This window comes from Trachymyrmex cornetzi, unplaced genomic scaffold (assembly GCF_001594075.2).
Source record: "Trachymyrmex cornetzi isolate Tcor2-1 unplaced genomic scaffold, Tcor1.1 scaffold590, whole genome shotgun sequence".
NCBI lineage: Eukaryota > Metazoa > Arthropoda > Insecta > Hymenoptera > Formicidae > Trachymyrmex > Trachymyrmex cornetzi.
Window position 1 is genome coordinate 302,590 of NW_017299904.1, and position 26,196 is coordinate 328,785.

At 34.9% G+C, this 26,196-nt stretch overlaps 2 protein-coding genes across 4 annotated transcripts in view; both read left to right on the plus strand.

The window, feature by feature from the left end:
• rdx (BTB/POZ and MATH domain-containing protein rdx) overlaps positions 1-26,196 on the plus strand; it is a 136,191-nt gene that overhangs the window by 54,421 nt on the left and 55,574 nt on the right. For 2 of the 3 annotated variants that reach the window (XM_018515775.1, XM_018515776.1), the window contains exon 3: positions 3,614-3,673. The exons of the other annotated variant lie outside the window; for it this stretch is intronic. The gene's annotated coding sequence lies outside the window, so the exon portion shown is untranslated. The remainder of the gene's footprint in view (positions 1-3,613; positions 3,674-26,196) is intronic. 3 annotated transcript variants of the gene reach the window in all.
• On the plus strand, positions 21,937-24,081 carry LOC108766440 (uncharacterized). The gene is made up of 4 exons (XM_018515734.1): positions 21,937-22,140; positions 22,822-22,946; positions 23,256-23,444; positions 23,656-24,081. The coding sequence occupies exons 1-4, from the start codon at positions 22,062-22,064 to the stop codon at positions 24,079-24,081; spliced, it is 819 nt and encodes a 272-aa protein (XP_018371236.1). The 5' UTR covers positions 21,937-22,061.

A 26,196-nucleotide genomic window follows, 5' to 3' on the forward strand; every position in this document is an offset into this window, starting at 1 on the left:
CAGCCAATCCTTTTTTTCAGTGTACGTTAAGGAGAAATCCTTAACCCTACTTTTAACCACATTGCCCTAAACGTATAGTGAGATACATACAGAGGCGGTAGCGAAAACACATCTAGGCTAAAAAAAAAAAACGATGAATGTTAAGGAGAAATCCTTAACCCTACTTTTAACCACATTGCCCTAAACCTATAGTGAGATACATACAGAGGCGGTAGCGAAAACACATCTAGGCTAAAAAAAAAAAACGATGAGTAAGGTTTATAAGAATGCGACTGGTTAGAAAAATGTAGAAAAGGAACACTATAAATAGATTTCTGTTTCAGTAACCGCGTTGTGTGATACCTTTTTATTATAGATTCCTATAATACACTTGTTCTTTGTTTATAGTTTAGTCTTATATTCTGCTGTATGACTCCTACACTCTTATCTCGCTCTCTGTGTGTATCGCGATTCTAAGTCAAAGTTCTTTAATCAACATCTATCTAATCGATCGTTGATGGCACCTGGTCGACCTAGTGGTACAGTTAGACGAGTGGGAGTGGGTATTAAACGTCGCGGCTACGAGAAAGGATCGAGGTTAACGATAAGTCCTCTCCTCTCTTTCTTTCTCTCGTTCTCTCTTCTGTCGTGGACGGATGAACTTCTTCCTAAGGGAAGAGAGAATCGACGTGACGTCCAGAGTGGATTATCGATCCGAATGACATCTGGAGAAAATGTGTTCGCGGTGGTGCCCTGCGTGATTTATGAATCCGAATTCCGCCAGCGAAGGGAATTAAGAATACGAGAATATAGGGAAAATACCGGTATTTCACGCCCAAAGTAGCCGTAGTTGGAAATTTACTCGGCATAATTCCGTTCTACTGAAACAAAAAATAGATTTGAAAAGAAGTCATTCCAATGAATACTAATTGCTCGAAGGATTAATTATTCCTTACTGGCGTGAAGTTCTCGAGCTTTTATTCGACAAAGTAATATACTGCGTCATCAGCGGGCATTACCGTCCTTTTTTAATCGCATTAGGGTGATACGTTCCCCTGGAGGGGTCGAGCAAAGCAGACTGGTGTAAATTGTTTCCACAAAATTGCGACATGACACCGTTTCGCCGCCGCTAATTCACCGAGGAGTTATGCTAGCCGTCGCGTTTTAACTCCCCCGACTCGTCGCGCTCCTCTCGGTACCGACCCACTTCTCCCGTTATCGTAGCGGCTATCGTCGGCGAATCACCGATAAAAATTGGCCCGCGCGCGTCTGTCAAAAGGTCGACAAAGGCCTCGTGCTTTTCTTTGTCGTCACGCACGAAGAACACTGCGTTAAGCTCGTGTCGCACTACGCATTGAAGAGTGAGAATTGCAAAATGAGCATTAGAATTAGGGTTAGACCGAAATGGATTAAAATTAAAATTGTCTAACTGGTCGAATTCCAATTCTTCTCTAATTCGCAATCCTCAATTTTTCATGATAGTGCGACATGGGCTTTACACATGGGACATCTGTGGAACCACGTGTAGTACCTTGAAAATAGTCCCTGATGCATACAGAGCGGAGTGTCACATGCGTTTTTCTCTACCCTTCGTTTAATTTCAACCAGGCTTTAATAATAAAGTTTTGACCTAAGCTCTCTGGCTGCATAAAAGACCCGCGCGAACATAACTTCGGATTTTCACGGTGGTGAAAGAGAGAAAAAAATGGCTCTTAACGAGATGGATCGGCTCTACGAGTTCGACCAAGCTTATATCGGTCGCGATCTCCGCTTTGTAAAGATTTTGCATAAAGGAAAGGCAGGATCTCCATTCGATGGTGAACGCGCGGTGGGAAAATCGGACCCAGGTAAACACGTATATGATAGAGGGTGGCGGGCATGGCCCGAAGAAAGCATATATCGTGCACATCGTTGAAAGAGCTCGATGGAGGAGGATCTCCTCTTCGTGTGTGTATAATGGAGGCTCGAAAAACGAGGCGAAGCGAGGTGAAGAGAGCTGACCTACTGTGGCAAGTGGCTCAGGGCCGTCGCTGTCCAAATCGTCCCCCCGATCGCCCCCCACCGGACATTCTCTCTCCATCCGGTACCATGCGGTAGTATTCAGGTCTGTTCATCTCTCTCTCTCTCTCTCTCTTTCTCTTTCTCTCACGGACGCGATGCCCTCGTAGCCACTTTGTCCTCCTCCTTCGACCTCCCGCTTCTTTTCCCTTTACCCTTTTCTATAGCGTGTAAGCCAGGATTCTCTCCAACATTCGCGATCAGCTAAATGGACCGTAACGCCTGAACGATAATGCCAGTGGTCTATCGTGACGTCGCCCAGCGCGATAATAGCGTATCGATTTTGGAGCGATTAGAGGCGTACGGTCTACGTTAGTGCGAGGGTGAAAGCTTCGATAATTGGGAATGGTGTAGATCGGAGCCATGGAAAGACCGAGTTAAATACATGATGGTTCTCTACCCGAGAATGCTTTCTAATCGATTCCACAGCTACCGTCCAAATAGAGTCATCGCTCGAGATACGGCATTGCAAATGAGCAGCGGTGTGTTATTTGCTTGCTTTAATATCCGCTTCCGTTTAATTATTTCGATTGTATGCACGAACGAGTGCGTGGAAGAAGTAACGCAGAGCCTCTCTATCTCAGATGTGAGAAAATTAACTCTCAAGCTATATCCCGCTCAATCTATGTACGCCTTCGGCTGATTGTAATCTAATTCCTTTCCTCGAGATTACGATTTAAGTAATTTATGCGTTCGCGTTACTACCACGCACGAAAGTTTCGAAAAGTCAACTTTAACTTATTTGGAATTATCAAATTAAATCCGCGCGATACGCAGAACTAATGCGATTCATTTGGTCTAACGTGGTATACGGTATATATCATTCGTTGGCGAGGTCTGATACCTCGACGGGATTCGTGACCGGCTCTCCTGTGCCTTTTTGCACTCGGTCGACGTAAACGCCCACCCGAGGAGGAAAGTGAATCACAGCGGCGGCCGCATCGAGTGAAAATCATCTAGTGAAAATGTGAAGGCCGGGTAGAGTGGCGATTTGAAAGTTCTGCCGTATAGCTTCCAGCTACAAGTCGATTTTCACTCCGCCGTCGCCGTCGTGGATGTATACCCTCGTGAAACGCTCGGCAAAAGGTCGACTATTGCGGATTATTGTACGATTCTAGGCTTTTATATATACAAGTATAAGCAGCTAACGCAACGGATGCAGCGAACTGCTCCGACAAGATACGCACGTCGGTCCTCTTACCAATATTTCGTTACTAAATATAGAAGAGTACGCGTATATTTTCAATTTATTATTGGAAAGTCTTGGAAAATCTTAGATATTTAAATTATTTATTTATATTTTAATTGTTATACGTATTTATATTTTTTTATAAATAACATAATTATTTCAAGATCAGTGTTAAGTTATTTCAAAAATTTTTTTTTACAAAATCCATGTATTGTATTTGATTTATAATTTTATAATTTGTATTTATTAACCTGGTATAATTGTAAAAGTCGCGGAATTTACGACACGTAAGTCTTATCTCATCGATTTTCTGTTACATAAGTAGTTTACTTACAATTAGATGTATAAATAGCTCACTGAGGTATCTTCTTTGACTCTTGATTTCAGGTGTTCTTCGTGTGTACCTTTTGAATGATATCGCCAAGGTGATGCAAACTATGCCAACAAGTAAGTAAATGCACGTACATTATGTCTTTTAATAAATGCAGATTGTCTTTACCTTATCGCTTCCATATGGTATGACGACATTCCGTTTCTTCCTTTTCGTCCTCGTCGTCTTGCCAAGTCAAGAGAAACCGACGCGATTCTAAGCATTGATATTCAGCAGACTGCCCCAATTGCGTCCTTTAATTAGCATCTGCTTTAATCTTCAGATTATCGGACGATAAAACGGTCCATTTACATGTCGAAACGCAATGTTATTTTCGTAATGAAACGAATAAAATAATCATCGTTTATTAGTAATTAACGTTTATTAGAAATTATTAAACGTTATAAATTTTGCCCTCGGCAATAAATATTGACATTAACGAAACTAAAGTTGTTTCGAAGGGTAAAATTCAATTTTAAATTGAGTTTTTATATCAGAAGTGCTTCAGACTGCGACCTAATTTGTTCGCAACGTTATTTACGTCATGCCTCGATTAAAGTGAGACATCTCTTGTCGGCTTATCGCCGACGCCTCTTCCGCATACTTTATCGTAACTCCGCGTGTGAATCCGTCGTATTATTTCTTTATCGGAACGTTCATTCCTGTGTGATGAGTTGCGAATGCTTTATAGGCGCACGTAGCGCGAGCGAGACAAAGCGACGACGAGGACAAGGAAGAAGAAGAGGCGGCAATTTGTACCGTTGCACGTAGAGACAACGATATTTTGCAGCTATTGTGAATACGCTCGGACGTGACATCATTCGTCCTCGCGGTTACATAAAGATATCAGCGTCGTTACTCGCTAACATAGATCCTTACGCGATTCCTCACTATGCGCGTGCATTTAACGCGAGGTGCGTATTTAACGTTCCTGTGTAATCGCGTCGTCTCCACGTTTAATGGGCTGCACGAGTGGTCGTTGTTGATGATCAGATTAAAGAAAGAAGAAAGGAAAGATATCCATAGCATTGTGTGTCTCGGAAGCATCGAGAAACGGGTAAATTGCATGTCTTTCAAACTGATAAAATAGTGAGTGATCCCGTTGAAGGTCGATATTCAGCTTAAGATTCCCTTAAGGGAATGCTGGAGTGACCTAATTATCGATATTACAGTTGTATAAAAATCTCCACATTAACTGAACGGAATAAAAAATCCTTTTACGGAATTAAAGTAGACGCAAAATTAGCAAGTGGTGCAGTGGACTTTATATTAAGATCGAAAAAAAATTATTAAAACCTTACTTAATTTTTTTCGATTTTAATATAAGTCCACTACACCACTTCCTAATTTTGCGTCTACTTTAATCCCGTAAAAGGACTTTTTATTCCGTTCAATTTGAAGGTTTTTATACGACTGTAATATCGATAATTAGGTCACTCCAGCATTCCCTTAAGAATTGCTTTTTTTTTCAATATTAGGTGTTTGCATATAAATGATAAACAATATAAATCGCGTGAAATATTTACTTTGTTCAATAGCTGCTGTTTCAATACACTTACGAATTGTTAATCGCGCGTAGAAGTTAAATAATCGCTGCAATAAATTATTGTTTATACTGACGTTTAGCAGAGAAAACAGCTTTGCAACTGATATATTAGGAACAATAATAATAAATAAATTTCAATGGCTAATGAGAGTCAGCGCGGAAGGAGCTGCGCACAGTTTATCGATAAGTAGAAATTACTTCTTTATAACATTGATATTTTCTTTATTTCAAAATCTTGAACGTTTCAACTCGCTTTGTATATAATCATGTAACAATTAAATTCCGTTTAATTCGGTCTAAAATGTTAAGTGGTCCGTCCAGAATAAGTCACTCTCAGATTCCCAGAATTGGATTCTCAAACGGAGCACTCAACATATTCAGAAGCTTTGGAAAATTTAGATTTCCTTATGCGATAATTCACTTTAATTTAATAATGACACGTGTTACGAACATTTATAACGAAGACAATTTCAATACGTCCGTGCGGTTCCGTGTGTCATATACGTGATATATTAGAAGTGTGATTTATAGTTTTGAAGGTTTTTTCTCAAAAACTTGTTTATTTAAACAATATATCACGTAAACGTTTAATAACTATTGTACGATCCGCATTTTATTCTCTGGCAAGTTCTGAAGTCCAATAGTGCTTGTAAATCTGCATTTTCCGTTAATTTACTTTTATTGTTAACATTGAAATCATCACATTTGAATCGACAGAACCAATATGTCAATCACATGTAGAGTTTTCGTCCAATAATGCTTGTAAATCTGCATTTTCCGTTAATTTGCTTTTATTGTTAACATTGAAATCATCACATTTGAATCGACAGAACCAATATGTCAATCACATGTCTTAATTGATGGAGCAACATCACTATATATTTTTATCAGAATTTTATGACCTTCAGCCGCCATTTTCTTTTGATTAAAAAACAAAAGCAACGCATGAAAATGCTCTTTAGGAAGCTCTCTATTTTTTAAATGGTATAAACACAATATTTACTGCGTCCATTGTTAGTAAACGACTAAATATCATGGAGTAATATTTTAAAGCATTAAAAAATAATAACTATTATTGGAATGTCTTCGACAATACTGACATTATATAGTGCCATCTTTTGCGAAATTTCGAAGACATTCCAATGACAGTTATTATTTTTGAATGCTTTAAAATATTACTTCATGATATTTAGTCGTTTACTAACAATGGACACAGTAAACATTGTGTTTAAACCATTTAAAAAATGGAGCTTTCTAAAGAGTATTTCCATGCGTTGCTTTTGTTTTTTAATCAAAAGAAAATGGCGACTAAAGGTCATAAAATTCTGATAAAAATTTATAGTAATGTTGCTCCATCAATTAAGACATGTGATTGACATATTGGTTCTGTCGAATGTGATGATTTCAATGTTAACAATAAAAGCAAATTAACGGAAAATGTTTTAATCCTTAAAACTAAATCACATTCCTAATAAAATTCTTTAATATAATTGGTTTTGCTCTTAATTCCTCCTTGGATCTAAATGTATAAACTAGTCATATTCAAGAATTTTACAATTGTAAAGTTGCTTTCGTTGAAGTGCTGAACACAGCCAATGTAAAGCTGATTCTATAATTGCGTAAGCGTAGTTGTAAGTGATTGTAATTATAAGAGTTGAACCAACCACAGTCGAATATTCTTCTCATATTCGATTGTGATTGGTCAATTCTCACAATTACAACCATTTAGAATTACACTTACGCAATTGTAGAATTAAGATTGAAGAGTGCGCGCACATGTGTATGTGTGTGTTCTTGCTGATTTATCGTACTACGTAATGTTTATATTATAAGTAAACGTAATGCCAACTTGGCTCGATACAGCACGACACAAAGTCGCCACGCTATCATTCGCGCGGTGAGATATTGTCACTTGAGCAGATATTGCCACAGGCAACTCCTGTGTAGTGGTATTTTTCGAAACACTACGCGAAAATACCAAAAAGAATTATAATTATTATCTACGAAGAATTGTCAAGTTTGCTTAAAATAGATTTATTTATATATTTTGACAATCTTTAATTCTTATCAAGTGAGCTATCAATTAAAGTTAATATTTCACAATGAATTTTGAAGGTTTTTTTCTCAAAAACTTATTTAAACGATATATCACGTAAGCGATGTATCTACTTGTAAGATAGGAAACGGCAAAGAGAATTAAAATTCTGTATTTTACTCTTTTATAATTTATGTGCAATTATTATCTCTTTAATAATATTTAATTTTAAATGTGTCTCACATCGTTCTTTAAATTCTTCGTTAAATTTTAATGTGCTTATCAGTTTCCAATTGAGTGCGTGATAACGTTAAACAGAACGTCAAATTAAATAATTGGAGTAAAAGAACATTTTAATATACCTCGCGCGCTTATTTAATAATTAATGGGTACTGGAAAAATAAGAATATTCAACATATGTTTAAGGGGAGACAGACCAAATCGAAGGCGAAATTTGCGAATTTATTTCAGGGAAAAGGAGAGATTTTTATATCAGTCTGATAATTTAAAACTTTGTATTCCAAGTTTTGCTGACAACGAATTTGAAGTCAGATTTTCAACACATTGGCTACATGAAGATAACCGATGATTCTCAGTAAGAGTTTATCATTGTGCCATGAGGTTCCCATGTGTTCTTCAACAGTTGTATATTAGTGTTTTCTATTGACGTGGCTTGTATATAAAAGTTAAGCTATATAGTACGGCACATTAGACATTCTTGTGCATCTGATTTTAATGTGAGCTATCATGTGAAGATGATTTTTTAAGTTAATTTTATTGTGCGTCATGAAATTTTTATTGTGATCCCTAAATAATCACTTTTATTTTATATGGCGGTAGCCATTGTGTTAAAATTCAAAATAGCTGATTTAAAAATATACGGAATCATATATTTTAAGAAATGTTTTAAAATTCTTATGAAAAATATTTTATAGTTTTTTCTTGGCTCGTTGATTATAAATCTGAGGTCAGATCTTTAGAAAAAAATGACTAACCTAGTATAGTGATTGAAAATTAAAACACTTATTTTTATGAAGATCAGTACTCGGTCTATTAAAGTTGGCCAATCAAATAATTTTTATAAAATATTGTTTGAAATTTTTAATCAGCATTTCAATATACACAAACAATGTTTAAAACGATATAAAATACTAATTTAAATATTGGATTTATATTGAGATGTGTTGATTAAATTTTAATTCAGATTATAATATAAATAATTAATATCGCCGATCACATATTCAAATCACATTACCTTTTAATTTTTGTTTAACATATTGGATCAGCCATTTCTTTCTGAAGCCAGTTTTTTTTACTTTATATTTATAATAATCAGCGATCTAAGAAATCGCAATAAAATATTTTTCATAGAAATTAAAATATTTGAAAAATATATAGGTAATTCATCATATTAAATCAGTCATCAAATATTGAAATTCTGGCTTCAAATTTGTTGTCAGCAGTCAGCCAAAAATCTCCGGATATACAAAATTTTAAATTATTGGACTGACATAAAAATTGGTGCTTCAAAAAATACGAGCTAACGCTTTAATGAATTTTAACTTCCCATATATTTCTTAAACAAATCGAGCCTCAACTTGAAATTTTTTTGTGATTTATGTCTTATCTTAAGATTGGCACACAATCTCAAACATGATTTTTTAAAATTAATTTTATTATATGTCATGAAATTTTTATTGTGATCCCTAAATAATCACTTTTATTTTATATGGCGGCAGCCATTGTGTTAAAATTCGGAATAAAAAAGGCTAAAAAATCGATTTTGCGGTCACTCTTTAAATTGAAACGAACTTTCCAAACAGCCTAATATATCTAAATAATTCTATAGATATCCTAATAATCCTATAAATAAAACTAACAAATATTTAATTAGAACACGAGAGAGAGAGAGAGAAAGAGAATTACATAAGGCTTTCCACGAAACTCATTCGGTAACTCATGATATTTGAAATCGACTATTGGCATGGCTCACGTACGCGCTCAATCACGTCAGCGTCGTTCTCGTCGTCGAAGAGGCTAACCGTTTGATTAGATTAGCGTGTGCAAATAATGACGGCGGCGCGGCGACGGCGGTGATCCGACCTCGGCCGATTGTTAGGCTTTGTCGAAAACCTCCGGAAAGTACAACGGAAAAGAAAGCCGCAACTGCTTCCGGGATCGGTGGAGCGGCACAATGGGCGAGGGCGAGCACGTAGCCGCGGTATAGCGACCATCGAAATGGTTATTTTCGACGGTGAGGCCGTCTAGGACGTGGTAAAACGAGCACTCGAGGACATCCTGTGTGTACACATATTTGTGCACACATATGTGTACATGGCGACGTGTGTTCCTCTTTGCCTCTCACTGTTCCATCCATTCTACACCCGGCCGAGCCTATACGGAGACGTAACTTCGACGCGACCTCCGACGTTTCCTGCTCGCCGTCGTTCAGCGATCGATAATAGTTCGGCAGTGATCAATTGCTAAACGACAAGGCGATGTGTTACGAGGAAGCACCGTTGGCAGACGTTGGAACTACGACTTATAGGTTTTTCTTTTAAAAAATTCGCACGTTCGCTCGTGCAAGTTTGTGTCTTTGAATTAAATAGCCAATCCTCTCGAAATTCGAAAGCGATCTTATACCGGAATATATCCGGCCACAATTGTAACAAATTAATTTTATATTATAAATACACTGAGAGAAAGGATTTTGTTAATTTAGCAAGTAACCAGTACCTTTAACAGGTGATCGGTAAATATGTGACAACAAATTATGTTGTTGTGATTGCTACTAGTCTGCTATACCAACCAATTATTAGGTGTTAAACTTAATTCCTGCCGTTTTTTGTCACCAAAATTGATTTGTTTCGAAGGGAAGGATGAATGAATACCTTAATCAAAGTAATTTCCTCCATTTTCTACTTTATTACTAATTAATAATACTTTATTAATAATACTTTGATTAAGGTATTTCCCTTTGAAACAAATCAATTGGAGACGAAAAACGGCAGGAATTAAGTTTAACACCTAATAGTAATAGAAACAAACTATATAGAATCTAACCTATCTTTTGGATAGACTTTAGCTCGTTTACATAGAATTCGTAGATGATCGTGGAGTCTTAAGTCGTAGGAAACCGACCAAGCACAGTCAAATATAGGGAGAATACTTGACTAGAATTAGTCAATTTCTTACGATTTGAGACCTTGCAACCGTCTACGACTTATATATATACATGAGCCTCTTATTTGCTAGCAACACTATTGATTATTTCATATTTGTTACATTGACGAATTAATTTGCAATCATAACAAATCGATCGTTTTTTTAAACAAATATCACATTTACTTTCCCTTCATTTATTCCTATAACAAAATCATTTCTCTCAGTGTAGATTGTTTAGAAAGAGCCTCGTAGAAAAGAATTCGCGAGCGAGACAAATACGTTAAATAAATGTAGGTATCTATTGTGTCTGCACTCGACCTTCTTTTCCCAATCCCGGCTTTCGAAGCACTCACAATACCTCAAGGTATCTTCTATTCTCATATCCGATCCAGAGAAGTAATTTCATTAGATCCGACTGTATCTTGAGATTCAGGCTATTTGCCGAGCGTTATTCGATAGGTAAGTTTATTCCAAGCGCAGGGTGGTCGATAGCGCTCGTCACGCGGTGAGAAACGCGTGCGGAGGAGCATACGTCGTTCTACATCGCTTTTAGATTGCAGAATGACCTTAACCCCGGTATCGATAATCGATGGAATCGATCGGAGCCTCCCCTCCGCGAACCTATCTATACCGGCCATCCCCGGGACTGTTGAAGGCCATGGTCGACTAATCTGAACCTGACAGATTCTTGTGAAATATATATCGAAATCCTCGTCGAATTCTTCCAACATTTCAGCGAGCCTTACTGTTTCTGAATTGCTTGAGGAACTGTTCTGAATATCGCTTGTCCTTGTACGGGAAACGACATTTGTGATATATTTATCAGTGAATAATGGTATACATCTAATAATAATAATAATCTTTATTACAATGTACAAGCACGTAGCGCCAAGTTATAGAGCTAAAAGACGAGAAGAAATACGAGAGGCGACGTACATACGCAGAAAAGAATGTTTAGTTGAATTAATTAGAATTCCGATGGAAAGTGAACAATCCAGAATTCTAATTAAATAAGATTTCTAGTTAAATCTATTAAAATTCTAGTTGAAATAACCAACATTCAGTAAATTTAACCAGAAATCTAGTAGACTAAACTTAAGAATTTTGGACCGTTCATTTTCCATCGGAATTCCAATTAATTCGACCAAACCTTTTTTCCATGTAGCACACAAATGATGAGACACCAGCAAGTCTGCTGCTACAAACCCTATCGGTAACAAAAAATAAATATATATTTATCGTTTTAAAACAATGATTAAATCGATATACGATTAAGAATGTAACTCGAGTAAGGAAAAGTTATGAAAGTGATATCTTGGAAAGGATATTTTATTTCTTATGAAATTTGTTGTTTGGAAGAGCAGGACTTGTCTTCGAGACCGAGAAATAACTTGACACCCGCAGCTCTTGGATGTATATTTTATAAAAACTGCAAAAGTCGCATTACGATAAGCCTCTTTCGTCGTGAGCGAGCGAGTCGACTCAGATTTGTGATCGATACGACTTTCATGAGAATGAATTATCGCTCCGACAAACAACACCTGCTTCGCGATGGGCAGATATCTCGGTAATTAAACTATGCAATATACCAGTCTTCTCGCGATTCGATATATGAACAGCGAACCAGTTCGATGCGATCTTAGGTTCGTCGCAGCTCTTTGCAGCTGGCCTTGCCTCTGCGCGTTTTACGGTCGAGCGAATCCAAACTCGCGCGCAAGGGTAATTAAGTTAACGAGTCGACCCGGGAGTACCGTTAATTAATTTGTCATACCGAGCTCCTCGGTGAATTCCGAGTAAAACTATTAAACACGTTTCCGTTCATCTCGCGATAGAGCGCGAATAATAAGCACGTTTAATCCGTTTAACCGCATTGTTTTTTCTTCGCGAGCGTTCCCGCAACATGCATTTTATAGTGGATATCGTGTTGCATTTCTTGTTGCTTTAAAAAGAGAACAAAGTCCACAAATAAAGATGAATCCAATTAGTCTTTGCAAATTATATATGTTTTACTAATCATAAATTTGTTACAACAATTTGCGGTATTCGTACACTCTAAAAAATATCGCTGTGGAATTAACACCAATCACACAGTGAGAATTATATAGACACCTCATGGTATTAAATTCACACCGATATTCTTTAGAATGTAGAGTTTTCCATTCAGTAAATACGTACTTCTGTAGAAATGTATGCAGTTTTCCTAAACCCTTTCCAGTTACTGTCTAATATTTAATATTACAGGGGGTTGCCACAGATCTGGAAAGCCGGGAAAAGTCAGGGAAATTGATATTGGTCATGGAAAATCGGGAAAAGTCAGGAGAAAATTTAAAAAGTCTGGAATTTTTAAATTTGCTCACAATTTCTTCCCAATTTCCTTAAACTGCTCCTATTCTAAATAATTGTTATAATTTTTTAATATTATATCTGACGTTATAATAAAATACGTTCAAAATTTGCACACTTTAAATGATTTAAATAAAATAATTAAAATTGATATTTTTATTTGATCGCTCTTTTTCGTAACTGCCTTCTTTTTTCCAATACTAATTTATTTTTTGTTGGCTTGAATTTGCACCCACAAAACTGTGCTACCAAGCTTTTTTTGCGTTGGTTTTAATAATATAGGCTAGTTTTCCTACAATTCTTGATTTGAAATGTGTTAAAATTTACATATTTCATATTGGAAAATTTTCCATTTTTATCTGGAAAATCTGGAAAAATCAGGGAATTTTAAAATTTATTTTCTGTGGCAAAACCCTGTATTATACTGTATTCTCATTAGTTGTGCCAATACTGAATAGGAAATGGACAAGAACTTGATAGAGTCTTATTCTGTTCATTTCATGAACAGTGGCTTACTTATTAATCAATTTAATATCCATTATTTGTTGTGTTTTTATTCAGTAAATAGATTCAGATTTTACGCAATTTTTCTATGCAGTAACTGCAAACAAAGCGTTACATCCCAATTGGAAACCTAATTAGTTTTCCTTCTCAGTTACTAGACAGAAGTTGGTATAACTGTTTAGTAACTGCTAAAAAAAATGCATGAAATTTCTACCAGAGTAGTACAAATTATGTAAAACAAAAAAAGAAAAAAGAAAAATAGTTACAATTCAATAAATAATAACGATTCCAATAATTTAAAAAAAATTAAACAATACAATATAGGGCTAAGAACTAACTCAGGATGAAGTATGAGTAACAATATTATTGTAACCAATATAAAAACGTACAGACGTTTCAACCTCTATCGGGTCCTTCACAATGTTAAAAAATAAATTTAAATGTTACCAGTAACTACGCAAGATATTCAATATATAAAAAGTGCATGTGTGCTGGCATGTTGGAAATAATAATTATGGCATGATACGGCCTAGATTCAATCGGCTTCCCATCAGAACTTGTCGTTAGTCTATTCCAGAAGTCACATAATCGTATATGAAGTCTACAATACCAAGCTTCCTCTCAAATTTACAATAGGTTGGTCCAGTGAAAATTAATGTAATAAAGATGCATACATCCTTCATATTCTTTTTACAACCATAATAAATATAATAATTACCTAACTAACAATATTAATTGTCATAAAAAAAATGGTTACATCGATCGGTGTCGCGCTCGATAGTGTCTTTCTCAAAGCGGAGATCGCCTAACGCGCGCGCAACGCCTTGGCCCACAAGAGCGGTGCCGACCTCATTTTTATTACAATTCAAACGCGCCCTCCCACCTGTCCTCCCAGAAGAAATGTCAGCGATTGTCGGCGGAATCGGGCACACGGAGAAATCTCTTTCGTCGATATGAATAATATCGTCCCGCCTCGCGCCGCGTGTTGCCATCGGGAAGTGGAGTTCCTTCGTGGCACGCGACACGTTCCGTATTGTGTTCCGCGAACACTTAACTTCAAAAATGTAATTTCACAGGGATTTAACGAGACGTACTCTCGAAACGAGAGAGTATAGAAGAGAGGCGCGAAGCGTTCTTGGATCGTTGGCTTTATGCGGTCGCCGTACCCGCCTACACATTTATTTCCCTCGGTATCGCCGGTGAGAGTGCCATGGAGACGCGTGTCAACCGTACAATGAAGAAAGTGGAAAACAGCGGCTATCGTTTAAGCCACTTATATTAAGGGAAAGTCGAGACTGGATCGAGTATAGGAAACGTGGATGCTCTCTCTTAAGAGGAATGAGGCCCGAGTCGAAACGGCGAAATCGAGGGTCTCGCGAGTGCAATATCGCGATCGAATCGTAATTCGAGCGGTTGGGTTCCGGCGATTGGGTTATCGGGCGTTACATTTCGACTTTCGATCGCGTATCTTTTTCGAAACGACGATATCCAAGCGCAAATCGCCAGCGAAGCGTCCGTGTCGCGTAATATCGCGCGATACATTCGTTGCCACGTATAGAGCGTGTCCTACGACGAGCTGTTCTAACGGTCTTCCGCCTTGACCGAGTTGAGCGAGGTCCGTATCAGATCTCAGCGTCTTGACTTTGACTCCGTTTTATCGTAAAAGTCATTTCCACGATCAATTACCCGACCGTGAAGCGACCGCGGCGCGGCGTGCACGGTCCGTCATCACCGTGTCTTCTTTCATCGACGAAGTTTCATGTGGATTCATGTTCAGTCGCGCGCGTAAAGCCCGTGTTAAGTTCGTGTCGTACTACGCATTGTGGACACGGGTTGAATTCGATTTGCAAACTATGAATCGTTGATCAATCTGGATTGGCTAGTCGACAATTCACAGTTCGAAATCCGAATTCAATTCACATTCATAATGGACGTTTCAAAACCCATATCACACAGGGACGTATTTAGGGGCCTATTCTGTCTAACTCTTAACGACTGTAACGCTATAGTTCAGACTGTAATGTTACATTCCCACCCGAGTGCTCCTCAGGTAGAGGAAAGTCGTCGATACAGATCATAGGCCTAAAGAGACACCTTTTCTTATTAGAAACATAACTATTGCATTTTATTAATATTGATATAAATGTAATCTGTTTAGATATACTGTTTTAAAAAAAGGCAGCAAATTTCATGTAATGCAACGAAAGCAAATTTCAATCGGGTACATTAAAATCATTTAAGACCGGTTGTTTCATCTTTGGATAAATTATATGATAATTTATCTCCTGGATAAACAAAAGAATAAAAGAGTAAAAGTATAAGAGAGTAATAGAATAAGACAGTGAGCTGAAGTTTACCGAAAGATGGAATAACCCAGCCTTAATGTTGTGAAATGAAAATAAAGTTACATGTAATTTAAATTTGTATATAAAAAATATGGTCTAAAAACAAAGTGATATATGTCGGTATCGATGACCTTCCCCTATCATTTTATCCTTTCGATAAACAACAAGGTTAAAATGATACCCGAGTGGCACTCGGGTAGGAATCTGAATATAGCCCAGAGTGACTCACACATTGGAGATTGAGAACTACGAATTAGAGAGTAGAATATAACCAATCAAAACGAAATGAATGAATAATACATAGATAATTGAAGGACTCTCGATAGGTTAAAATAATAAAACAAATAAGCCAAATGAAACCCGAATTCATAACTCGATTTGAAGTCTATTGATTTTTAGGACTGTTTGATTTGATACTTATTAGATTTTCTATTGATCTTTGAAAGAAGATCGACCATTTTATCGATGCAGCGTTGATAAAGTGTTAATCTTCAAAAACCATAGATTTTCTATTGATCTTTGAAAGAAGATCGACCATTTTATCGATGCAGCGTTGATAAAGTGTTAATCTTCAAAAACCAATAGAAAATGTAGTCGATATCAGTGTTGTTAATTTCCCGGGAAATTTAAATCGTTGGGAAAGAACCTATCTTTCCCAGAATTTTTCCGAGGAAAGAACCTGGAACTGGAAAAAAACGATTTTTTAATGTAAGTAATTATAAAAATATAAAATCCTTAGTACACACAAAATAAATCTATACCTTAACCTTCGAAGATGGCATCCGATATTAATTTCTTGAATGGAATGTTAAAAAATACAAAATATAACAGCTTACAATAAAAAGGTGGCACAAATAATAATAATAACAATAGTGGCGATTTTCCAGATATTCCACACAGAATATTACACTATGTTCCACTGTGTATAAGATACTTGTTGAAACGCAGTTTAGTTTCATAGCGTAACACCAGAATTGTGATCTTCCATTCTTATTCTTATAATTATATTTAGCGTATCAATGATAGATTTCTAATTTTTCTTTAGACTTAAGTCATAATTTTTTCAGAATTGGCGATTTTTGAAAATTTTATTGCAAAATAAGTACGGCTACCAAATAACTTTTTTGAAAAGTTGGTAACATGTACGTATATTTTACACGCTTACTACTTAGCTTTTTACAGTATCGAGCAGTGTAACACTGTGTCATAGTTGGAACACTTTGCGTAAGACACAGTGTTACACTGTGTCACCTGTATACGTCGTTGGAAAACACCCAGTATATGCTTTTACAGTATAAGTTAATTAATTAAGTTAAAGAAACAAGTTGCTATATTAAATAAAATTGTAAAAAGCTTTCTCTTAACATAGTATGTACATACATATATCAAGTTTGTGTGGAACAAAGAACAACATAAAATAAACGAGAAACATAAAATTTTAGTAGTTAACACTTGAAGATATATTACGACCATAGGCCATAGATATAAGTATTATAGATACTATAGATAGTTAAAATAAATTTTATTAGTTAACACTTAAAGATATATTACGACCATAGGCCATAGATATAAGTATTATAGATACTATAGATAGTTAAAATAACTGATACGCGTGTTGATTCATATTAATTGATAGTATCGCCATTGTCGCCAATGTCGCTATATGTAAAAAAAATACGGTGGCCATGGGTTCTTTCTCTCAAAGCGTGGAAAGAAACATTATTCGTTCCCATTCTTTCCCGGGTTTTTTCCCTGGTTCTTTTTCCGGTTCTTTCCTTCCCTCGCAACACTAGTCGATATCAAATCAAACGGTCCGAAAAATCAATCGATATTGATTTGATTTCGATTTATGAACCAGGGGAATCAAGCAATTGTAATTGATGCGCATGAATTAAAATTCACAATTATTATTAATTTAAATTACAGATGAAAATATCTGAACGTTTTAGCTTATTTTTTGAGCTATTTTCAACGAAAATCTCATTAGTTAAATTGTTCGATAATGTACTCGCGGCATGAATTTCAATGGTGAGTAATCGATTAACATCAGAAATGGATTAAGATTAAAATTATCTGACTGGTCGAATTTTAATCTCTAATTTGCAATTCTTAGTCGCCACTGCATATACATAGAGAAAAGGATTTCTTTACATTCGACATTTTTATTTGTTTGACTTACGTTTATTTCATTGAAACCATGATTTAATTTTAAATAAAACGTTGTTTTATAATACCAATTTTTTAGATTGATTGCATTAAAGTTATATTGTTTGGCAGAAAAAACAATTATATGGAGCAATATTTTTCGACGAAATAACATTTTCTTTGATTATACCAAATATTATTCTATGAAATAAAACTAAATATTTTCTTTGTAAGAAAATATTTAGCTTTAATAAAATTTGTTAAATTTAAAGTAACCTTTTTCTGTGCGGGATTGGACTCGGATCGCAAATTGCGAATCATCGATCTAATTCGCTAGTCAACGATTCGCAATCCGTACTCAATGATTCGCAGTCCGCAATTGAAATCCAATTCACAATGCGTAGTGTGACACGAGCTTTAACGTTCGCTCGGAACTCTCGTTGCGTTTCCGTAAAATCCTCGGAAAAGATTCTCCCGTCCACTTTTCACTTATGACCCGCGTTTCTCTTGAAGCGAAGCCAACTCTTGTGGCGATTCACCTCGTCGACACCGCGTGTGCTCCTTGAGAATCGTTAACACTTTAACCTTTCGCGACTTGTGAGTTTCCGAAAATAAATTGACACTAAATGTCCTACTGTTATAAGGCCAGCCTTCGATATTGATTCGTTTAAATTATTCGGCTTTCAAAGATAGGAAAGTTACGAGGCACGGAGGTTAATAAATTCCCTTTTCATCTCGTTGTTGTACAGAGTAATAATTGATTTCCGTCGTTTGCAGAGAATTTACGAGAGTTTGGCAAGTATATAATTCGTGGTTTGCTACATATTATAGTGTCGAGCTCACGACACTATAATCAATGGCGAGAGGACGTCATCTTCGGGGTTCTTTCGTGGAAAAGTCTGGACGAGGAAGCGCAAGCGCCAGGCTTCGTATACTGGAGGTCATGCACGAGCCGCATGTCCCACGGTTATTTTCCTTAATAGAAATCACATGTACCCTGGAGGTACAGAAGTACAGATGTCTTCAGGCGCTGACGCGTGTTCCTGAACGATGAGCGATAAAAGGAAAAAATAAGAGAAGAAAACTTCCGAGCCTCTCGCGGAAATGCATAGAGCGACCTAAATAATGATAACTTTGACGTTCGCGGCTTTGTCGACCACGTTGGATCTCTCTTTTTAGCCGCCTCGCTTGGCATTTAATCGACGGCCGTGAGGAACATATGCATTTACAAGCGTCTATTTACATCCGACAGACCGCACAAAAGTATTAATAATTTATCCTCTCGAATCAGTTTATGATAAAGTGATAAATTGAAAACGCGTGGCATATATATATGTGTATATATATTTGTGTGTAAAAGAACGTTTTCGACATTGCCGGATAAGTGATAAAATACACTGAATATTAAATTTTGATCAACATTTGTTTCTCAACAAGTGTTTCTCAACAGGTGTTTTTTGTAAGATTTTTAAATACTATAAAAGAATAAGTCATTTTAAATTTTGATATCTTTACTTTCAATTTCTTATACAGGGTGTCCCAAAAAGGTCGGGACACCTAAATATTTCGGGAAATACAAGTTTTACAGAAAAGTGTTCCAGACAAAAGTTATATGGTTTGAAAATATCTATTTACTGATCCTATCAGTTTGACCTTGGGTTGCGTAGCCAAGGTCAGGTCAAGGTTACATTGATTTTCTGAAATAGAACACCCTATTTTTGATTCAAGAATCTAATAGCTGATATCGAGAGCTTTCCAAAACGCTATAATGAAATATTTTTTTATCAAGTACTTTTCAAGTTATAATGCTTCAAAGTTACAGTATCGCCGGCATTAGCATTACCCAAAATATTTAATTTTAGAGATTGGCCAGTCAAGGCGAGATCAGTCGGTGGTCCGTGAATCTTGACCTTCAGTTAACGCACAAACAAAAACATAACGCGTGGTATTACATATCTTTGGTAATGCTAGTGCCGGCGATACTGTAACTTTGAAGCATTATAACTTGAAAAGTACTTCATGAAAAAATATTTCATTATAGCGTTTTGGAAAGCTCTCGATATCAGCTATTAGATTCTTGAATCAAAAATAGGGTGTTCTATTTCAGAAAATCAATGTAACCTTGACCTGACCTTGGCTACGCAACCCAAGGTCAAACTGATAGGATCAGTAAATAGATATTTTTAAACCATATAACTTTTGTCTGAAACACTTTTCTGTAAAACTTATATTTCCCGAGATATTTAGGTGTCCCGACCTTTTTGGGACACCCTGTATAATAACGCAAATTCATAACTTTGTAATATACAGGGTGTATCTGAAATAACGCCCACTAATCATACAGTGTTATTCCTAATAAAAAACTCAATCAAAACTCCTCTACCATTTTGCAATTTTCACAATAGTTAACGAGATATTAATTTCGAAAGAAAAAATTGCTGAATAAACAAATAAAATCGATGTATAAGACAATTTTTTTAAAGATATTTTTCATTGTTCTTTGTGAAATATCTTGAAGATGTTTCTTAAAGATAACTCTTAAAGATAACTTTAACCCTTGAACACCACACTATTTTCGCCACCTGATTTCACTACACATGGATTACGATAACCCTGGAGTCTTCTTTTACTTTTATCTCGGGATTTAATGCATCAATTTTAACTTCTTTTTTTTAATCGATACAACAGACATTAAGGAAAAAGAATATATAGATAAGAATATCATAAAACTTCCAAAAACCAAGATATTTTGAAAAAAAGGAAGAAAAAATTTCAAAATTAAAAAAAATCGTTGTTTTTTTAAATAAATTAGTTATTTTCCAAAAAAATGATACAAGATTTTAATTTACAGAAATCGAAACGTATTAAGTTGTATTTTAAGAAAATAAATACATTATTATGAATTATCCTAAAAAATATATTTATTCGACGAGGTTGAATTTGGGTGATTAGATATATTTATTCGACGAGGTTGAATTTGGGTGATTTTCAAGTAATACGATAAAATTAATGCAAAAGTCTTTATTATATGACATCTAAATATACAAATGAAAGTATTCATTGATTTATGTGGAACAGGCGAAACAAATTTTTGCGACATGTTCCCTACACATTGGCTGTTAGCACTGCAAGCATATGTAATAAGTTTCCCAATCTAAAGCCCCTGGACAGAATGAACATCTTCTTTGTTTTTCTATTTTGTTTACAGCTAATATATCGCGCGGATCTTGATTTTCTGGAATGTCTGCGTGTTTCATGAATTCTTCGATTTGAATTCACATTTAAATTTGATCTTGTTCATATATTTACTTACAATTTGATTTCGAAATAAAAAACGTAATAACCACAATAACTACACAGGGTTAGCGTAACCCACACAGTAAGTTCATGGCGTTCTATCTCGACTGGTTCGTGCACGCTGAGGTTGCCAGGCGGGGGATTTATAATAGGGATGCGTAATTCTTTAATTCCCTCTCCTTTTTTTTTGTATTCTTCTTTATGTTATTCGAAGATTCTCAGATTTTTTCAAACGGACTGGATTACCGTAACCTACGGTGATGTTCAAGGGTTAAGTTGCCTTATACGTCGATTTTAGATATTTTGCTCGTTGGGTGACAAAGAAAACATTGCAAAAATTGAAAAATGGTAGAGGACTTTTCGACTCAGTTTTTTATTAGGAATAGCACTGTATGATTACACAGAAAAAATTATTTTTTTAATTGCAATCAAAGTATTTGGTAGACACCATTATGGTTGACGGTATGACATTTTTTACTTGTGTCAACCAAATTTATTGTAAAGAGAACAAAATTCACAATTCGTTTAAATTAGCGCAAAATTAGGGCACAAATCTGGGAAACATATATTTGTTATATATAAATTACAATGGAAATGACTGTTTATAAGTAAAATACGCATAATACGATCATAAAATTGCTATTTTGGTATACGAATTTGGAATACCGCGCGATATTCGTATATATATAAGTCAATTTTTATTTCAAGATCATTTTAAATAATATCTTTAAATGATATATAATATATAATTCTGTGATTGACTTATGATATCTTAAGTATTGAAGACGGTCTTAAATATAAGAATCGACTGTACGCATAAATACCGGCCTTAAAACTTATAAGTCAAATGCACACTCTTTTCAAATTCGCGCGCCTGACGCGTAAGCATACACGGTGCGCGTGCATGGAAACAAACGCTCTCGGCTTTTGTTTCATGGGCATTTATTTGTACGGGCCGGGCGCAGCGAACGGACGACCGTTGAAGTGTTGTCGACTACGTTAGTATCGTGTCTCTGATGTTATCTATTGTGTGTAGTCATTGTTAATGTTTTGTGCTTTATCTATCAAGATTGGAGAAAAACATTATGTGTAACACAAACGAGGAATTCATCAAAATAAAATTGCAGGAATGGAACTTATCTAAATGGTATGATCGATTTATTGGTAAGTACCCTTGAGAATACAAATGACTTTCGCGTGTTTTCTATTTTTCTTCTACGTGTTTTCTTCATGTACCTTCTCCGATACGTGTATGTACAATTTCAGGAGTTTAGCATTTATTCCTCGTACGTGTATATAATATATATATATATATATAGGGCTGTCATTCGAAAGTTATTTTTCTCGGACGCCATCCTCTTTTAAGGCGTTCGGAACGTCTGAGATTTTCTCGAATAATTATCGTTCATAATTATGTCGGGTATCTTTGGGAAATCTCCCTGGACATTTCCTCTATCCTAAAAAAAGAGGACGATGTCAAGGAGAAAAGACGACGAATGGTAGCCCTAAATATAATATATATTATACATTTTCGCCGGACGTGTTTATGAAACTGCGAGATAGTTGAATTGCGATCAGAATTTCATCAGAATTATAACATTTTTCTTAGAATTTTCGGAAATTTTCAGAATTTCTATAATGTTATAATTTTTCATAAAATTTCTTAATTTTTTTAAATACGAATTTTAGAATATATATTTTTTAGAATTCACAAAACGACATATAAAAAATTCTAAAAAGAAATAATAGACTTTCGGAATATTTCTGAGTAGTCCAATTTATATAAAAATTCTGAAAAAAATTTCCACCATGTAATCTCATCCTCATATTTTATATGTTATCTAGAGGAAGATATTGATAAAGAAACTTTTCTTACTATTAATGAGACTGAAGTGGCACAAATAATATCTACCATTGGAGGCATATGCTGTTTTCTTGAAAAAAGGAAACTATTGATAGAAAGTATAAAAGTATGACAAAAATTTTTGTAATTTTTAGAATTTTGCAAATAAAATTATATAATCTTATACACATATATACGGAGGTCGGTCGTATTTAAAATATCATTATCGAAAATATGTAATTTAAATAAATTGAATAAGAGTTGTTTAGTATTTTTAATTTTAAATACGCGTTTCTGTAATCTATTATATCTACACATATATATTATATATATATATATACAATATATATATTTTTTTTTTAAATAAGTCATATTAATTATATTTCACCGATCCCTGCACATGTAAGCTTAATTTTGCTACTTTATACTTTTATAGGACGACTCACACCAGACATCGGATAATGTCAATCAATCGGCAAAGTTGTTTTCCAACAAAAATGAACAATTATGGAAACCACTTACAACAAAGACAGAGTCTCTTAATTGTGAACAAAGAAAAAATAAAGAATCAATTCGTAAAAAAAGCAAACCTGAGTTTTCTAAATTATCCTGCAGTAATGCTTCTGTAAGTTTTTTGTGTGTATAATAATATTGTTTTTTTGCAACAAAAAGTTAAACGCTTTCATACTGATAATTATTTTTAAAGAAAATAATTATCAATATTAAAATTCAAAGCATACAAATCAACCACAAATACGAACATCGATTATTTAAAATATTAATAAAATATGATTAATTGAAAAAAAGAAAAATATATTTATTAATTTTTTTTATAGACATATACAAAAGAACATCCTACATGTAAAGAAATATTAAATACAACATTTACTGATAGTTCTGATGCTGAAAGTTCGCATAGCAGTGAAAATTGTTCAAGCGATTCATCAGATGTATCAAATACTAAAAAAGCGAATATAGATTCTTCATTAAACAAATCTGATAAAAAAATAGAATTGAAGAAAATTAATAACGGTCAGAAATTAAAGACAACTTCACGTATTTCTCCATATTATTCCAATTCAGCAACAATTGAAAATGTGAAGGACTTAAAGGAACTTTTATTAAGCTCCATAGATGGACATATTATTGTAAAATTTTATGAGAAACATGACATACTTGATGAAGCCAAACGTAGAAAATTGACAGAACTTTTTGTTACTCAGTTCATGTTTAAAAAATCAGTAGACACTATAGAAATGTAATTATTAAGAATTTATAGAAAATATTTTTATTATGTATTTCAAAATATGTATTACAGATATACGTATATTATAATGTTTGTAGAGTTCACTTATTTAATACTGATTTTGATACTTTATCAAAAAAAATCAGGAATTTATTTCCAAATGAAAAACAGACATTTTATTATGTTCCACCAAAGTGTGAAGGACCTTCTCAAAAAGTGTCAAAAGGAAACTTTGATGAGTGTCGATTAATTGGACTTGTACAGGGGAAACGAAAGAAAACTGACGAAAACATTAATGATTTAGATATTGAATCAAATATCGAGCCTAACGATAATAACAATAATAAAATCGTCATTATTTCTCTTTAAATCATATTTCTTTAAGTACATCATGAATTTAACTGATTTTACATTGATATATTATATGATGATATCTGAAAGTAGAAATTAAACTCTTTAAAGTCAAATATAAATTACAGCTAAACGTGTTTGCAATACGCATTTGCAATGGTTGCGGTACAATACAGCTTCATGGTCATCTGTAAAAGAACATTGGGATAGATCTCGTGAATTAAGACAAATTTTCATTAAACAATATAACGGAAACGTTTATTTAAAAACTACATTGAGAGAAATTTTGATGTGAATATTTATCTTGTTGATACGTAACTTATAAAAACATTTAATTTTTTAATTAAAAAATTGTGTTATAATCAAAATTTTATTATTCTAAGTAATTTTGATTATAATGACACAATTTATAAATTAAAAAATAAAAAAAACTTCATAAGTTATATATCAACCAAATAAGTTATTATTTATACCAAATTTTTATCAGTATACTGGAAATTGTAATTTATAATAAGTATGACTGTACTAAATTTTTTGGTTGGAGTAACCAAATATTTGGTTGAACCTATTTTAAGCAAATTTGGTTGGGTTTACCAAATTTTGGTTACGACAACCAAATACTTTTTTCTGTGTGGGGCGTTACTTCAGATGCACCCTGTACAGCTGTAAGGCATTTAAATATTTTTCTAAATATGTCAAAATAAAATATGATGGTATGATATCTCTTTTATTATTTATATACAATTTTAAATGATATATTAAAATAATATTGACAATATATACATTTTAATATCAAAAAATCACATCGATTTATAAGATTTCTGTTTTTCAACATCAAACGATTCTTATGCATTTTATTCCTTAAGATAAAAGAAACAAGGTGTAAATTATTAAATTTATAGTTTTTCCGAAAATAAAATCCTTGATTTCTCAAAATTTATTAGCGGAACTTTTCTAGACTTATATTTTTTCAGCAGCTAAAAATACATAAGACTCATCATTCAGATGTCGACACAGAAACCTTGTAAATTAACGATATCATCTGTAATGAGCAACAGCTTTAAACGTGTATTAGCGCGTATGAAATAATCGGATAATAATTTCCCATCAAATAAATGTACATCGACGCTTTAGCGCGAATAAAGTACAATGCTCTGACGTTTTGACAAATATGAAATCGTTATTCATTATTCGCGAGTGAATCTTGCCCAATACCGGTCTCAGTCATGCAAAAGATAAGTCGTACAAGTCGGAAGCATGAATACCAAACGGAGTTGTAGAACATCTAGATATTCGCGTTAACATTAGCGCAGCCGCACAATACGTTCCCAATTCATGCGTTCGGCGCTCCCTGAATAAAGCTCGCCTTCTACAACGTATATTCTTACCATAATGCGCCAGCGATACGTCTTAATTTGTCTTTTAATCTCTCCCGTCCGCGCGCATATTTCACGTCGATCGCAGGCCGGCCGCATTAATCAGGCATCATTCGACATGTCGACATCCGACATGAGAACGTTGCTCCAGGCTCCCCCGGCGCGTCGAGAAATCGCATCGAGCTCGTCGGAGCGTAGAATGGAGTATAGTTAGTAGTAGTAGTATAAGTAGTGGAAGTGTACGCTCGCTCTCATTAGCCATGGTGAGTGCTCGACATGGTGTGATACTACCACCGTCGCAGTCGCCGTCGTCGTCGCCACCGCCGCGTGGCATAGGTGGTAGCTTCGTTCTATCGACCGAGCGAGCGGCTCGGCTCTCTCGTCCCGTGACCTGACCTCGTCTG